The sequence below is a fragment of the Chrysemys picta genome, chromosome 12, assembly GCF_011386835.1.
Source record: "Chrysemys picta bellii isolate R12L10 chromosome 12, ASM1138683v2, whole genome shotgun sequence".
In the NCBI taxonomy this organism is placed as follows: domain Eukaryota; kingdom Metazoa; phylum Chordata; order Testudines; family Emydidae; genus Chrysemys; species Chrysemys picta.
The window spans coordinates 26,601,473-26,618,750 of record NC_088802.1 but is presented as its reverse complement, the minus strand read 5'-3'; the positions used below and the strand labels follow the sequence as shown (position 1 = coordinate 26,618,750).

General features: G+C 44.9%; 1 protein-coding gene across 8 annotated transcripts; it reads right to left on the bottom strand.

Moving 5' to 3' along the window:
• Positions 1 to 825: 825 nt before the first annotated feature.
• LOC101933950 (zinc finger and SCAN domain-containing protein 2-like) lies at positions 826 to 15,889 on the bottom strand. Of its 8 annotated transcripts, none has more exons than XM_042848074.2 (4): positions 15,629 to 15,889; positions 13,116 to 13,375; positions 3,108 to 3,214; positions 826 to 2,644 (listed from the first exon to the last, which is right to left on the bottom strand). In XM_042848074.2, exons 3-4 carry the CDS (start codon positions 3,184 to 3,186, stop codon positions 1,494 to 1,496), a joined length of 1,230 nt encoding a protein of 409 aa, XP_042704008.2. In that variant the 5' UTR covers positions 3,187 to 3,214; positions 13,116 to 13,375; positions 15,629 to 15,889; the 3' UTR covers positions 826 to 1,493. The 8 variants fall into 8 exon arrangements, with proteins under 8 accessions (XP_042704008.2, XP_065418622.1, XP_042704011.2 ...); XM_065562550.1 differs by having other exon boundaries at positions 826 to 2,641; XM_042848077.2 differs by having other exon boundaries at positions 13,116 to 13,372.
• Positions 15,890 to 17,278: the final 1,389 nt, after the last annotated feature.

The following is a 17,278-nucleotide window of genomic DNA, read 5'->3' as shown; positions in this document are numbered from 1 at the left end:
TGGGCTCCTGAACTGCTTGCTCGCTCAGCCCCCTGCAGTCAAGGGCCTGAGCTTTAACTGTGGTTGCTCCGACTCTGCACCAAAGAGCCGGAGTTTCGGGACTAACTGACTGCTTGTTCCCACAGTAGTGAGTCGGTGTGGCTCCCCTCCTGCCCGGAAGGGTCGAGCCCCGGCTAGGACCTACTACACATGGGTAATGTATTAATTCACCTTTTAGTTCACTGTGCTCCTGTGTAGTTTTAAACAAACATCAGGAACCACAAGCAGCTCTTCAAGACTCTACATCTGACCTCACTGAGTCAAGCGACTGTTTCTCTCTCTCCCTGAGCTGATGGCAGCTTCACTGCTTGTGAGATCACTCGGGGCCAGTTTTTCAAAGATGCCTAAAGATGCAGGTTAGGTGCCTACTTGGATTTTCAAAAGCACCTAACCAGGTAAGGTGCCTAACTGCCATAGGTTTCTTTAGGTGCCTAAATACCTATGGAAATCTGGCCCTTGGACTATAACTCTGTGAGCTGCCTGCTACGTGCTTCCTTAACTTTTCCCCTGCATGCCAGCTACAATTCCTCATAGAAATAATGAGCTGGGTGCAGCTAATGCAGCGAGTTCTCCAGTCTCAGCGTTCTCACCATCATTCACTGATTCTATGTCATTGGGTTCTAGGTACCTTGGGTGAAACTCGGTACCCCAAGACAAGTAATTGGGGGTCAAAAGGGGCTCTAATGTTTAAACCAGGAACGTACTCTGTGTGACACAGATGCCACTCACTGAGAAGCTATTAACTTGCACTGATGCAGGTTTCACCTGGGAAATAATATACATACATGTGTACACATTTTTATATACATATCAGGTTAAATCCGGAGCCCGGACATGAACTGTCCAGCTCCATTGGATGTTACAATGCAGATTTCCAGCCTGTGCTATGGTGTTGTAAAGATACATTACAGACCTGTCTGCTCTTGCAGCAGTGAGAGCCACAGGTAAATCATATGCCGATCTGTGGTATTTCCCCCTCTCCATTTACAGATTTGCTGTCTCTCATATTCTGGTGCTGGAAACACGGGTGACAGTAGGAATGGTGTCGCATCTCACATCCTCTCCATATAGCATCAGACTGGCATTTCCTTTAGGCATAGCGTCAGTGCAACTCCTCAGTTTCCCTAGTCAAGAAAATCTAGCCTCTGGCCCTAGTGAATTATATAATTCAAGTTCCATCTCACCTGCTGTCCCACATCCTGCCAGGCCAGAGAAAAAGGGTGTGGAATGAGCATGGGAAATTTAAGAAATTTTGAGACAAAAAAAAATAAAATCCCAGGTCCCTCCCCACAAATCCCGAACAACTGACGCACCAGCCCCCAAACTTCTTTTTCTTCTTCCGCATTTCCCCTTCACCCTTGCCTGTGCCTCTCCCACACATGAATCTCCACACCACCAATTATTTATAACTGAATTTGTTTGAAAAGCCCTAGAGGAAGAACCAGGACCCGTGCCTATCTCCTGTGGATTTTCTGATGCCTGATAAGGTGCGAACTCCGACTAAACCCTTTCCCACAGTCAGAGCACTTATAGGGTCTCTCTCCCGTGTGGGCTCGCTGATGCCTGAGGAGTTCAGAACTGTGGCTATAGCTTTTCCAGCAGTCCCCGCATTTGTAGGGTTTCTGTTCCAGGTGGTGTTTCTGATGTTTAGCGAGTTTGGAGCTGGTGGCGAAGCCTTCCCCACATTCGGGACAACGGAAAGGTTTCTCTGTCACATGTGTTCCCTGATGTCTGATGAGCTTGGAGCTCACGCTGAAGCTTTTCCCACATTCACCACATTTGTAGGGTCTCTCTCCCTTATGGGATCTCTGGTGTCTGATCAGGTCTGAGCTCATGCCAAAGCTTTTCCCACAGTCAGAGCATTTATAGGGTCTCTCTCCCGTGTGGAGTCTGTGGTGTATAATCAGGGCTGAGCTCCGAATGAACTTTTTCCCGCAGTCGGGGCAGTCATAGGATTTTCTTTCAATATGGACTCTTTGGTGCCTAATGAGGTGTAAGCTCAGATAGAAGCTTTTCCCACAGTCAGGGCATCTATAGGGTTTTTCTCCCGTGTGGATCCTCTGATGCCTGATAAGGTTTGAGCTCAGGTTGAAGCTCTTCCCACAGTCAGGGCATTTATAGGGCCTCTCTCCTGTGTGTGTCCTCTGGTGAGGAATGAGGTACGAGCTGCGGCTGAAGCTTTTCCCACACTGAGGGCATTTGTAGGGTCTCTCTCCCGTGTGCAGTCTCTGGTGTATAATGAGGTCAGAAGTGCGACCAAAGTTTTTCCCACAGTCGGGGCAGCTGTAGGGTTTCTCTCCGGTATGAATCCTGCGGTGTCTTGTGAAGTTTGAGTAACGACTGAAGCTCTCCCCGCAGTCGGCACAGATAGAGGTTTTCTCCCCTGTATGGATTCTCTGATGTTCAATGAAGCGGCAGCTCCATCGGAAGCTTTTCCCGCAGTCGGGGCATTTATAAGGGTGATTCTCCCGGGCTTCTCCCAGCTCAGGACTCAGGGAAACACCACCTTTATCTCTTCCCGATACTGTCCACTGTGATTCCACTTGCTCAGGATCTTCCTGCTGAGGATTCTCCTCCTCGTTCTCACTCACCATTCCATCACCTGCTGGGACAGAGAATCCCGACATGAGTCCTCCCCTGTGCCGGGGACAGAGAACCTCAGAAAGAGAAATGGAAAAGGGGAGTGCATTTAGTTCTGTCTTGAGTGCAGGGAACTGGACTTGATGACCGATTGAGTCCCCTTCCAGTTCTACAATTCTACGATTGTAAGATTCCATAAAACAAACAAAACTAAAACTGGATGATAAGATCAGTAACCGCAAGTGAATTCCTCAAACCCTTCCCCAGAGAAGGGAGATGAGGGGACCCATTCTGCCTCCACATCCCATCTGGATACTCAGTGGGGAGGGAGCTACTGCTGGGTGTTGGTCAGGATGGGTGGGAGGCCGGGAGCGCCATCTGCCATGAGGGTACGACACCTGCTGGGGACAATCCTGACTGAACCATGAAAACGGGGAGCCCACAGGGGCATTGGAAGGTTTGGGAGTGGGTTTAACTTTATCTCTTACCTGCCTGAGGGCCTCTCGGAGTCTCCTTTTCTGAAGAATCCTCAGAGTCCAGGACACAGGGCTCTTCCTCTTGGTCCATGTGGCAGATGGAGTCCGGTTTGGGGATTCTGCTCATCAGAAGGAAATGGGTGAGATCAGGATGGGCTAAGTCTCCATTCAGCATTTCCCACAAGAGAACATCCCATAACATCACACCCAGCCCTTTTCTCTGCAGGGAGGACATCTGATCCTCATGGATGGGGAACGTGTTCACGAGACCCTGTGGGAGAGCCTAGTGCCTGCAGGGAGACGTGCCGTGTGTCTCCTGGGGTAAACTCATGGATCTCCAGACACGGGGAACTGATGAGTTAGGCAGAGAGCAGATAATAAGCCGCTTGTCACAACACGGTAAGGGGCCAGCGACCCCAGGGATAGAATCAGGGGCACCAGAGCAGGGGGGGAGGGGGCATGGCTCTTCCACTTTTTACTGGGTGAGCGAGGAGGGGCAGGGTGTAGAGAAGAGCAAGCGGGGGATAGTGTCTTGGGGGGAAGAGGCATCGCAGAAGTGGGACCTCAGGAGAAAAGGTGGTGCGAGGGTGGGGCCTCCAGGGGATTGAGGGTGGGGGCAGGGCCACAGTTCAGGCACTGGTGGCTCCCCCACTTTTAGGAAACTTCCACTGCCCCTTGATGGAACCAACCCCAGACAGGGGACACAGGGAGTCACTCTCTTTTGAAACCCTGGGGATGCCCAGATTAACACTGAGTCCTGAGTTTCCATACCAATGGAATGAGGTGTGGAGGTGACCCTCTCTCTCACACAGGGCCTAGCACCTGCAAGTGCTGATCACCCCAGATATCTTAGGAGCAAGGGCTGTAGGATCCTGGAGCTGAAGCTGACCTGCAGAGACCACCCAGATCCTAACACCCAAGGGGACAGGGATACTTACTCTGTGAGGTCACAGTCTCCTAATTCTCCTGCATGACGTCCCTGTAGAGGGCTCTCTAATAGGGTCCAGCAGAGCCCCCTGCCCCTCGGTGAAATACACAGCCACCTCCTCGAAGGTCACCAGTCCCTGAAACAGCCAGAGTCCCCTCTCAGAACCTGCTGCCCCAGCCACAATCCCACCAGCTCACTCACAGGCATCTCTGCTCCAATCTCAACTGCATTATGCTTTTCAATGGCACTTTTCCATCCTGTGACCCCTGGGATAGACTGACCTCCCAGTAATCCCTCTCCCTTCCCACTCAGACCTATTGCTTTCTCCCTGTTGTTATCCCATTGCCGGTGCCCAGTCAGGTATCTATCACTGTCAAAAACACTCTACACTAACAAATGAATTCAGCCTCGTCTTGAGTTCCCAGTGCTGTTGGTTCTCCAGCCTCCTTCCTCAAGAGCTGGGTAGCCACAGAGAGAAATAATTTTTTACTTCATAACATTAGAAGTATCCAGAAGGGTCCCATAGGGGTCTGTCCTAAGTCCAATACTATTCAATATTTTCATTAACAACTTGGCTAATGACGTGGACACTATGCTTATAAAAACTGCAGATGAAACCAAGCTGGGAGGGGTTGAGAGCACTTTGGAGGACAGGATTAGAATTTAAAATGACCTCAGTAAATTGCAGAATTGGTGTGAAATCAACAAGATGAAATTAAATAAAGACAAGTGCACCATACTACTCTGAAGAAGGACAAATCAAATGAACAAATACAAAAGGGGGAAGGAATACCTGGCCAGGCATTAGTACTACAGAAAAGCATCCGGGAGTTATAGTGGATCCCAAGCTGAACAGGATGCAACAATGTGAAGCCGTTGTGAAAAAGACTAATATTATTCTTGGGTGAATGAACAGGAGTATCATATGTAAGATGCAGGAGCTAACTGTTCCACTCTCCTCTGCACCCGCGAGGCCTCAGCTGAAGTATTGTGTCCAGTTTTTAGCATCGCACCCTCAGAAAGACGTGGACAAATTGAAAAGAGACCATAGGAGAGCAACCTTTCCTCATAGGATAAAAGGTTTAGAAAACCTGACCTATGAGGAAAGGTTAAATAACCTGGGCATGTTTAGACATGAGAAAAGAAGACTGAGGGGGGACCTGATAACAGTCTTCAAATATGTTAAGCGTTGTTATAAAAAGGACGGTGATCAGTTATTCTCCATGTTTACTGAAGGTAGGACAAGAAGTAATGGGCTTAATCTGCAGCAAGGGATTTTGAGATTAGATATTCAGAAAACCTTGCTAAACTATAAGGATAGTTAGGTTCTGAATGAGGTTAACTGATGAGTTTGTGGAATCCCCATCACTGGAGGTTTTTAAGAACAGGTTGGATAAACACTTGTCAGGAATAGTAAATGTATAGTTGGGCCTGCATCAACACAGGGGGCTGGAGTAGACGACCTCTCAAGATCCCTTCCAGCCCTATATTTCTTTGATTCTATGGCTAGTCATTTATTTCTTAGGAGTGGTAAGAGAATCTATCCATTCTGTGGTGGTGATCTTTAGTGATATTCAGTGTGATGAAGCAAAGAAACTTCCAACCAGCACAGTAAGGGTTAAAGAAAACCTTTGGGCCCAGCTAGCCCCGCCCCACTATACCTGCAACCAATGCCAGGCCTGGAGGGGGGATAAAAGAAGGGAGCTTGGCTCAGTTCAGGGCTGACTGGGGAAGAGACAGGAGCTAGTTGTCTCCCTGCCTGAAGAGCTGGAGCACTGGCTCCCCAACCAAGGGAGGCTGTGGAGGAATCCCCAGCATGGGAAGTAACTGGCTGAGTGAACCCCAGAGACATTGTGTGGGTCAACCTCACCAGCTTGTGGCTGTCCTGCCTGAAGGAGTCTGGGATGACAGCAAGGTTCTGTCTGCACCCCAGAGGGAATCCTGTGGGAAGCAAGCTGCCTGGTAGATTGGACTAGAGGGGCCATGCCCCAAATGGAACGGGCTGGTAGTAAGTAGCCCAGGACAGTAACTTCTCCCTGCCAGGAGGGACACCAAGCCCACTGTTCGGGGTTTGACATACAGGGCCCTAGGCTGGGACCTGGTGGAGATGGAGGGCCTGGGTGCCCCATCCTCCACCCAGCCTTAAAGGCTGAGGCTACTCAGCCAGCAGGGGGCTGAGATATAGTGGATATAGTGTACTTACATTTTCAAGGTCCCTCACCAAAGGCTCTTAAGCAAACTAAGCTGTCATGGAATAAGAGGGAAGGTTCTCATGGATTGGTAACTGGTTAGAAGACAGGAAACAAAGGGTAGGAATAAATGGTCAGTTTTCAGAATGGAAAGCAGTAAATAGTGGTGTCCCCCAGGGGTCTGTACTGGGACCAGTACTGTTCAACCTATTAACAAATGATCTGGAAAAAGAGGTAAACAGTGAGGTGGCAAAATTTGCAGATGATACAAAACTACTCAAGATAATTAAGTCTAAAGCAGACTGCGAAGAGCTCCAAAGGAATCTCACAAAACTGGGTGACTGAGCAACAAAATAGCAGATGAAATTCAGTGTTGATAAATGCAAAGTAATGCATATTGGAAAACATTATCTCAACTATACATATAAAATCAGGGGGTTTGTTAGCTGTTACCACTCAAGAGAGAGATCTTGGAATCATTGAGTGGATGTTTTCCGAGAACTATCCACAATGTGCAGCAGCAGTCAAAAAAGCAAACAGAATGTTGGGAATCATTAAGAAATGGATGGATAATAAGACAGAAAAGATCATATTGTCTCTATATAAATCCATGATATGCCCGCATCTGGAATACTGCGTGCAGATGTGGTTGCCCCATCTCAAAAAAGGTATATTGGAACTGGAAAAGGTTCAGAAAAGGGGAACAAAAAATATTAGGCGTATGGAACAGCTTCCATATGAGGAGTGATTAATAAGACTGACTTTTCATCTTGAAAAAGAGATGACGGGGGGGAATATGATAGAGGTCTATAAAATCATGACTGGTGTGGAGAAAATAAATAAGGAAGTGTTATTTACTCCTTCTCATAACACAAGAACTAGGGGTCACCCAATGAAATTAATAGGCAGCAGATTTAAAATAAACAAAAGGAAGTATTTTTTCACACAACGCACGGTCAACCTGTGGAACTCCTTGCCAGAGGGATGTTGTGAAGGCCAAGACTATAACAGGGTTCAAAAAAGAACTCGATAAGTTAATAGAGGGTAGGTCTATCAATGGATATTAGCCAGGATGGGCAGGGATGGTGTCCCTTGCCTCTGTTTGCCAGAACCTGGGAATGAGCTGCTGGCAATGGATCATTCAGTGATTACCTGTTTTGTTCATTCCCTCTGGGGCACCTGGCATTGGCCATTGTTGGAAGACAGGATACTGGGCTAGATGGACCTTTAGTCTGACCCCAGTATGCCCGTTCTTATGTTCTTATCTAACCACTAGGCTGCCCAGTCATCCAAGCCCTGTTCTAGTCAGTAATAGTATTTTTGTCATAAAAAACTAGATAACTGATAGACTCAATGTTTTTAATTAGTAATTAAACTACTTACTGTACCAAGCCCTGTTCTAGTCTGTAATAGTATTTTGTCATAAAAAACTAGATAACTGATAGACTCAACGTTTTTAATTAGTAATTTAACTACTTACTGTACAATTATGGGAAATTACTAAATAATTCACATACTTAGTAGGGCTGTCAAATTATTGTGATTAAAACAATTAATTGCAGTTTTAATTGCACTGTTAATAACAGAATACCAATTTTAATTTATTATAAATATTTTTGGATGTTTTTCTACATTTTCAAAAAATATTGATTTCAATTACAATGCAGAATACTTTATATTTTTTATTAAAAATATTTGCACTGTAAAAAAAAATAGAAAGTGAGTGCAATATACAAGTCAAAGCATGAAGGAGGATATGAATGTTAAGCATATTTGGCATGTAAATACTTTGCAACGCCGGCTAAAAGCGTCACACGAACACCTTTTCTCACTTTCAGGGGACATCGTAAATAAGTAGCAGCCAGCATTATCTCCTGTAAATGTAAACAAACTTGTTTGTCTTGGCGATTGGCTGAACAAGAAGTAGGACTGAGAGGACTTGTAGGCTCTAAAGTTTTACATTGTTGGGTTTTTTTGTGCAGTTATGTAAAAAAATAATTCTTCATTTGTAAGTTGCACTTTCATGATAAGAGGTTGCACTTCAGTACTTGTATGAGGTGAATTTAAAAATACTATTTCTTTTTTTTTTTTTTTACAGTGCAGGAAATGCTGTACTCTTTGTAGTCTATGTTGTAATTGAAATCAATACATTTGAAAATGTAGAAAAACATCCAAAAATATTTATAATTTAAATTAGTGTTCTATTGTTTAACAGTACAATTAAAACTGCAATTAATCACGACTAATTTTTAATCGAGTTAATTTGTTTCAAGTTAATTGCTTGAGTTAACTGCGATTGACAGCCCTAATTCCAATTGAGTTATTTTATAATTACATGGTAAAAATGAGAAAGTCAGCAATTTTTCAGTAATTGTGTACTGTGGCACTTTTGTACTTTTATGTCTGATTGTGTAAGCAAGTAGTTTTTAAATGAGGTAAAACTTGGGGGTACACAAGACAAACCAGACTCCTGAAGGGGGTACAGTGATCTGGAAAGGTTGAGAGCCACTGCTGTAGGCCTTAGCGAGTATAAACCATTAGCACAGGTCATACTTTAAGATACTATGGATAATACCAATCCATCTAAATTAAAAAGGTTTACACAAAAGATGTAAAGGGCTGTGACTGAAACCAAGAATTGCCAGGGGAGGAGAACACACAGCTACATGTTTTACAACAGGGATCAGAACAGGAACAACTGGAACTAGTCTGTTCCACTCAAAAGATTTCTCTGCCCTAGCCAGGATCTCCAATCCTGTCACTGTCTGGGCAGACATCGGCACCTGCATGGAACACCACTCCATTCAAACACTACAGCCCTCCGGAAAGTGTAATTCTGGTTGTAAGTGCATGGAATAATTTCTGCTCCTTTCACTCTCATCCCTCAGAAATTGTTTGCCATGGGTCAAGGCAAGAGTGGAGGATGCAATTTCTAAGGTATTTGTGACACCCTTCACATAACGCAGCCCCCACCTTTCCTCGGCCATGGTCTGAGGGATGCAAATTCTGAAGGATGAACTATTTCAGAAATTGCTTCTCCCACCTGCTTTCCACCGTGGTGCGGAAAGATGGTGTCTCATTTTTGGCTGGTGTCTTTGGCTCATCAGAAAGTCCTTCCCCTCCCGAACGAAGACAGAATTTGGTATCCACTATTCAGCTCTAAAAGTTGTAAGAACTCACTTATTTTTTAGAAAATATTCCACCATATTTAAACCATCTCTTTGAGCCCAGTTATATTCCAGGGGATCCTTTTAAACCTTGGCACCTCTCCTAAGTCTCACAGGGCTCAACTCTCAGTCAGCAACCTCGTCCATTGTTATTGACATAAATGGGCAAATGATTCTCAATCTGAGAGGAAACTGAGGTAAGGACTTAGAGCAAACTAAAAGTTCTTGCAGTTTTAAAGGGGGATGAGAAACAAAAACAATCAGAGGATTTTATATCAATTAGATAAATACAAAGTATTTCCCACCTGTTGCCAGTCACACAGGGAGCCCCACATGATGCTACTTTAACAGGAATATGGAGGGGATGGAAGAGCCAGAATATTCCAGAAATGTCCATCCCCTGTTGCTGGCAAAGAATAGCTAATATGTTCCCAGAAGCAGCCATGGGCTCAGAACTGGGGGAATGAAAACCCCCTCAGAGACCATTTGTCCTGAACTTTTAGGACCTCTCAGGGTGAGAGTGGTCATGAGAACATGAGGGGTCAATATACAGGAATATAGGATTGTTATAAGTGATGGAGGTTTTCAGCCACAATAAAACAATCCATCAGGGTCTGGCCAGCTGTCTTGTTAACAGCTGGGATGCATCATACACCCCAATGGGGAAGTACCTGGCTTTGATGTTTATTAAATATTGAGCCAGTTGTTTTCATCAGGAAACATGTCAATTTTAGGACGTAAAAGGGGAAATGATTCTCAAATGTGAGGGGGAAAGTTGATCAATGGGGAGTTTAACTCTCCCCCACCCCTCTATACCCCAACAAGGTGGTGCCACAGGACAAGAGTTTCTCTCCAAAACAAGAAATTGCTTCTGTTGAAAAAGGTGGAAAAGTACTAAATCTGAGGACGTTTTATAGCACTACTTGTAAATTAGATGGAAAATAGAAAATCAATGAAGATTTTGAAAGAAGGGGCAAAATCTACAGGGGTTTTATATCAATGTTCAATAGCTAGAGAGGAAAATGGGTGAAATCAGAGATAATTTGAAATCCATATTAGAGGATTGGATTAGATAGAAAGTGGCACTGTATGAGGAGATTTTCGATCAGTATTTGATACAGGTATCAAAATGCTTGGTACAAGTGTTTGATACCTGACACAAAATCTGAGGAGACAGAATATTAGTAACAGAAAATGAGAAAGTATCCGCATCAGCCACAGACATTTGCTCTTCATGGCCTCTGTTTTGGCCTGCCATGCCCTGTCATTGACAGAGAACAGCCAGTCACCCCATTCCCACTCCAGAGCTGTCTGCATGTCAATACGGAGGGGAACGAGTCCCATACCATTCATCTGTCACAAGTGTTTGAGACCCTTTGGGGTGAAAGCAGCGATGGGAACGTGAGGGGGTTAATCCGGCGGGATTATTATAAGCAATGGGAATTTGTGGCAACTCTAGGAACTGGGATCAGGGACCCAGACAGGCACAGAACAGCCCCCTGTGAAAGGATCACCTATAACCCCTCATTCTGCTCTATCTATAAAGCAGTCTGCAAAGGGGAGGAAAATTTGATTCTCAGATGTGAGGGGGAAAGTTGATCACTGGGGAGTTCAACCCTTGGCCTTGTTCCCCACGTCTGTGCCCGACGAGGGATTTAATCACACCCCTCATATTCCCCATCTGTGGTAACGCCTTGGTTTCCTCCAAAATCAGGAGAAGCTGCTGCACTTCACAAGGGTGATTAGAAAAATAAAAATCAAAGGGTTTTATATCAATATTGGATGATGAGAGACAAAATTGAAAACTGTGAGGGAATTTTATCATAATATATTTATTATAATGAGAGAGAAAGGAGCAAAATCAAAGGGGAAATGTATATCCTATTTGATAATTAGGTCAAAAAGGGGCAAGATCAGAGAGGCTTTTATATAAATATTTGATAATTAGTGTGGGGGGGAGGCTAAAGCAAAGCAGAATTTATATTAGTATTTGATAATTAGTACTTGATAATCAAGCCTAAAAAAAAATTAAATGGAGCAGTTTTCTATCAAAAATGCAGATTTGTCAAAATCAAAATGTTTTCTGGGAATGTGTCAATTTCAATGTTTTTGTTTCATTTCAATAATATTGAAACATTTTGTTCCAGATTTTTCATTTCAACCCATTTAGATTTTTATATTTGATTGAGATACTAATGGTAACATATTATATTTCACATAGGTGTCATTTTTAATATTTTAACTGGGCCAACGTGTCAGGCTCTACTTGAATTCTCCAGTTGATCAATTCCAAATGTCCAGGTAATGTTCTAGTCGTCTGTGGGCAGAAGAACCCTATTATTAATTTTGGTGAAAACTGAAAAAAATGGAAGGGGAAAAGCTGAGGACCTGTGGAGCCCCTTTTCCCTGGTTAGCACAGCCACAGAGATTCAAGCACCTCTGTAATTGTCTGGCTGATGGTGGGCATTATCACCCTCCAGCATAACAATACACCATCTCATCTCTGCCCCTCCAGCCATAGTGTTTAACATGTCAACACCCTGAATGACAAACAAGGGAGGGGAGGAAGGAGGGAACTAGGGGGGATTAGGGGCATGCAAACAGCCAGGTGGTGGGATGGGGGGGGGGGTAATGGGGCACACAGAACCATTAGCGGAGGGACATTGGGGACCCAGGTATGGGAGGAAAGCAGGGCATGAGGGAAGGGGTGCACATGCAGCTGCTGGCCTGAAGGGGTGGGAATTGTGGACCTGGGTAAGGGAGAAGGGAATTGGGGGGAGGGGCAGACAGAACCCCTGTGAGGGGGGAGATTGGGAGACCCTGGTATGAGGGGGATGGGGAAGAGCCCCAGCCATGAGGGAGGGGATGGAGGGTGTTGCAGGGAGCTCCTGAAATAGAGACGGATGGGAGGGTGGCAGTCAATGAGCTGGTAGGTATGTGGGGGGAATATGGAGAGTTTCAGGGAGCCCAGCTTGTGCAATGAGCTCAGTCTACAAAAGCTGTAAAGGAGTTACATGAGAAGATAAGAATGGCCAGACAACTGAGTCAGACCAAAGGTCCACCTAGCCCAGTATCCTGTCTTCCAACAGTGGCCAATGCCAGGTGCCCCAGAGAGAATGAACAGAACAGGTCATCATGAATTGTAATGGAGGTAGGTTTGCAGTTGGTATGGTGCTGATTTATTTAAAAATGTAGGATAGTGTGTGCAGTTTTAATGGGATGCTCAGGGATGCTGGTCAGAGCTGAGGCTGCAATATCTGCTGGTTGTTGCTATGCAGAGCTATAATTTCCTTCTTGCAAACATGTACCCGTTTAACTTTCTGCACATGTTATTCCTGCTGAAATCAATATGATTACTCAGATGCTTGAAGTGAAATGTCTGCAAGGTGAAGACTCATATTTGTAGCAATGGGAATATGAACTTTGAGGAGCATTTGCCTGGGGTTGCATATAGGTTAACAAAGTAAACTTCATTATAATGTAGTTGTTTTATTTTTGAATGTACGTGGATTTGCTTTTCAGACTGATCCAGAGGTGCTGTTAATGTGTAAATGATTTATTAGATTTTTCATAAAGCATTTTGAGTCCGGTTTATTTTCTGAGAATATAAAAGACTTGTATTCACTTGGGGGTCAGTAAAGTTTATTAGGGAGGTACCCAAGGGGATTGTGTTGAAATATTCAGTTCTGTGCACTTGGGGAGAACAGTGGGCCAAGTTTTCCAAGAGGCTACTTACTTTGCTTTCCTTAATTGATGGGTCCCTAGCCTGAAACATCTTGGCCTCTTTTCAGAAATGCTGAGCTGCTACAACTCCTAATGAAATCAATGGCAATTCAACACCCCCTGAGAATCCGGCCTGTGGTGTCACAAGTCAGACACCCCAAAACTGAGGCATTCAAAGTCAGTGGCCACTTCTGAAATGGGTGCAAACCCATATTTTCCTCTCTGAACATCACCTTTGAAAGCATCTTGGAGAACATCAGATGGGAATTTCTACTGACAAAAGAAAATAAATAAAATTAAAACCTTTCCAACTTTTTCTTATTCAAACATAAATAGCTAAAAACATTTTTCTCCTGTTGCAGGTCACATTTAAAAATTCATGGTGCTTAGACTCACTGGTTTATCCAAGCTACAGATCAGCAGCTGTCCAGCTTAGGCAGTAGGATTTGATCATAAGAACATAACACAAGAACGGCCATACTGGGTCAGACCAAAGATCCATCTAGCCCCGTAGTCTGTTCTCCGACAGTGGCCAATGCTAAGTGCCCCAGTGGGAATGAATAGAACAGTTAAATCATCAAGTGATCCATCCCCTGTTGCACCTGTCTGGGTCAAATAATTTGGTCTCTGATAAACCTCTAAATTAAGGAATACAAAATTTTAAGTATCAGAGGGGTAGCTGTGTTAGTCTAGATCTATAAAAAGCAACAGAGAGTCCTGTGGCACCTTTAGTCTTAAAGGTGCCACAGGACTCTCTGTTGCTTTTTTACAGATTCAGACTAACATGGCTACCCCTCTGATACTTGACACCATGCAAGGCACTGCATTTAGCCGTATGAAATGGAAATCTATCAACCTCATGAAGAAACTTGCACAAGTACAGACAGATATCATCTTCCTTTCCAAATGCAAACGGAAGGACATCTGTTAGTCTTAAAGGTGCCACAGGACTCTCTGTTACAAAATTTTAAAGCACCTAAGTTACTCAGGAGGCAAATCCTATTGACTTTCAATGGGATTTAAGATCTTAAATCACTGAGGCACTAATTTGACCCAATCAGACTAATAAATAAATTGCTGATGGGGAAGGGGAAAGCACTAACATAAGGAGTTAATACGTATCCATTTTTGTATTCAATTTGAAAGACCTTTTCTACTCTGCAAAAAAAAATAAAAGTTTAATGCCATTATAAAGTTGTGTGATTGTATAAAAATATAAACAACTGTTTTAATGGACTTTTTTGAAGCACAAATATTCTAAAAATAGCTTGATGTTCAGCATGGCCTGACCCTCCATGTGGCTAGAACCCTCCATATGGAATAATCATAAGCACATAAGAATGGCCACAGTGGGTCAGACCAATGGTTCATCTATCCCAGTATCTTGTCTTCCAACAGGTTTCAGAGTAGCAGCCGTGTTAGTCTGTATCCGCAAAAAGATCAGGAGTACTTGTGGCACCTTATTATAAATAGTAAATTTGTTAATGCTCTAATAAATTTGTTAGTCTCTAAGGTGCCACAAGTACTTCTGTTCTTTTTGTCTTCCAACAGTGGCTAATACCAGGTGCCTCAGAGGGAACGAACAGAACAGGTGATTACCTGTTATTATCAAGTCATCCATCCCCTGTCGCCCATTCCCAGCTCTGACAAACGTGAAAGCATGGTTTTGCATCCCTGCCCATCCTGGCTAATAGCCGTTGATGGACCTATCCTCCATGAACTTATCTAGTTCTTTTTTGAACCCTGTTATATAGTCTTGGCCTTCACAACATCCTCTGGCAAGAAGTTCCACAGGTTGACTGCATTGTGTGAAGAAATACTTCCTTTTTATTTGTTTTAAACCTGCTGCCTATTAAAATCAGTTTGCTCAGATTAGCAAAAATATTGAGGACTCCTTCTAAGGGATACGCATGTATCATTTCAGGAGGTGTCTGTCACATTATCACAGGGAGAAGAGTTTCTTTGGAAATGTTCATAGAAACACACACAGCCCTAGTCCTTTTACACCTGTCAAACTCCTGGAGCAAACACATCCTTGTCAGCACTTTAATACTGGGGATGTTTACCTCATCACTGCAGAGTCTGAGGGAACCCCACAACTTGTCTCCGAGAGGTTTGCAAGGGGGCTAGACTATTAAATGATGAATGAACCCCACCGCTCCCCTCTTTCTGTTAGTTCCCTATGTGCACAAAGACTGTTCAATCTATCGCCTTTCACACCTCACCACCTCCACCTCTGTCTCCTTTTCCCCCCTCTTCCTTCCTCGCAGCACCTCTGGGAACTGTTCTTGGCCCCCTGCAGCCGCTCTTCTCACCTGAACCTCCAGTCTGCATCCTGGAAGGCAAGAGCAGCCGCTTCATTGTTGCTAGTGCAGCTCAGATCCCCGTCCCACAAGTGCATTGATAACAAAGGAGACAGATTATTTCCCAGGGGCTGCAAGAGCTGAGACTCCCGGGACCCTTTGTGCAGAGTCACTTTCCTGCCCAGCCCCAGCCAGCACTTTCCCCCATGTCTCCCTTAATTACCTTCAGTCTCCGGCTCAGGAGTTGGAGCCAGGGGCTGGTTCCAACCACCGGAGAAAGTCCCCCCTGGCTGGGCACAGAGGGGGGCTAGTGCAGGTCTCTCCCGGGCACAGACCCCGCTGGGGCGCAGCAGTGGCTCATCCCGGGCTCGCGGGGGCAGCTTGGACCTGCATAGTTTATATGATCCCTTTTTTCTTTATAACCCCCCAGCCCTTCTTATTCCCCTCCTCTCTGCTGCTCCAGCCCCTTCCTGTGCCCCTCGATACCAACCCGCGCTGCAACAACTCCCTGAGACCGGGGACTTCCTCAGTCTGCAACCTGGAAATAGAACCCAGGCGTCCTGACTCCCAGGTCCCAGCCCCCTCCCCGTCCCTATCCCACTCCTGCTCTCCCCGTCACAGCCTGGGATCAGAGAGCTCCATTCACCGGGTGTCACAAACTCCCCTGCCACGGGGTGCCGGAGGCACCAGCCAATCCCCCCCAGGAGTGGAGCCGCCCGCTCCATGTCCCACCGCAGCATCTCCTTCCCCCCAGGCCAAGGAGTCCTTTGTATTGGCAGAGGAGTCATGGCCCAGTGGCTGGGAACCCAGCCTGGAGCATGCAGGAAGTGCACACCCGCCCTGGGCTCCTGCTGGGGCATTGCAGTAGCCTGGGCTGTGGGGCAGGTGCAAGTGTCAGAATCCGAAATTGCTCCTTTGCTGTCACTGAGCAGGCTGGATGGAGCTGAGCTGTGCTCAGTAACATCTGCTGAAACCGCTGGAGTGGGATTTAGAAAGCGGCGGGCTGGGGGGGGGGGGGGGGGGAGATGCACTACCAGACAGGGAAACCCTGGGGTAGGGAGGGTGGGGTGAGCCATGTACAGTGGTTGTCAAAATAGGCGTGGACTGGCAGAGGGGCTTGTGTTCCTCCCTGGATGGTCCAATTCAGCACCCTCTCCCCAGGGTCATGGTGTTAAAGGTGCAGTGTGGCCCAAAGCCCAGATACAGCAGCTCTTCTCTATCTGAACTGATGTACTGAGCTGCCAAAAGAGACTGGATACAGGAGAATATTTTACACACAGATACCATCCTAAAAATGTTCGTCGTCTCATACATGCAAGGAATTCTTTTAAACATGGTGTTTAAAAGAATTCCTTATCAGTTTATGTAGATGGAATGTGCCAACACATATAGCCTCATAGTAGCTCACAGATTTGTCTTATCTGTGGTTCTACTCCATTTCCTGTAATCCTCTGGAAATGTCTTTTCACTCCATTTATTTTTAAAACACTATTTTTATGACTCATTGCCCTTAGCACATCATCATTTACTTTGTTTAACGGTGAACAGATAGATGGCGGGCTACTTAATGTATAGTTTTAATAGCATACGAACATAGACAATAATAATGAATGCTAGTGGATAAGCAATCATATGCATAGTGTTTTGTAATATAAAATATCCTATTATTATTGTTATTTTGTAATTTACAATTGTTATTTCAATTTTTTGTTTTTGTTTTTATTTTCTCTATAGCATGCATTTATTCGTTGTTATTATGTAACGTCAGGGGTGTCTGATTTCCTGAGTTGCCATCAAAACTTCTTCTATTTCTTTGGATCTACCAATTAGGACAGATTTCCTTAATCATTATTTTGCCTCTCTCCAGCACTCA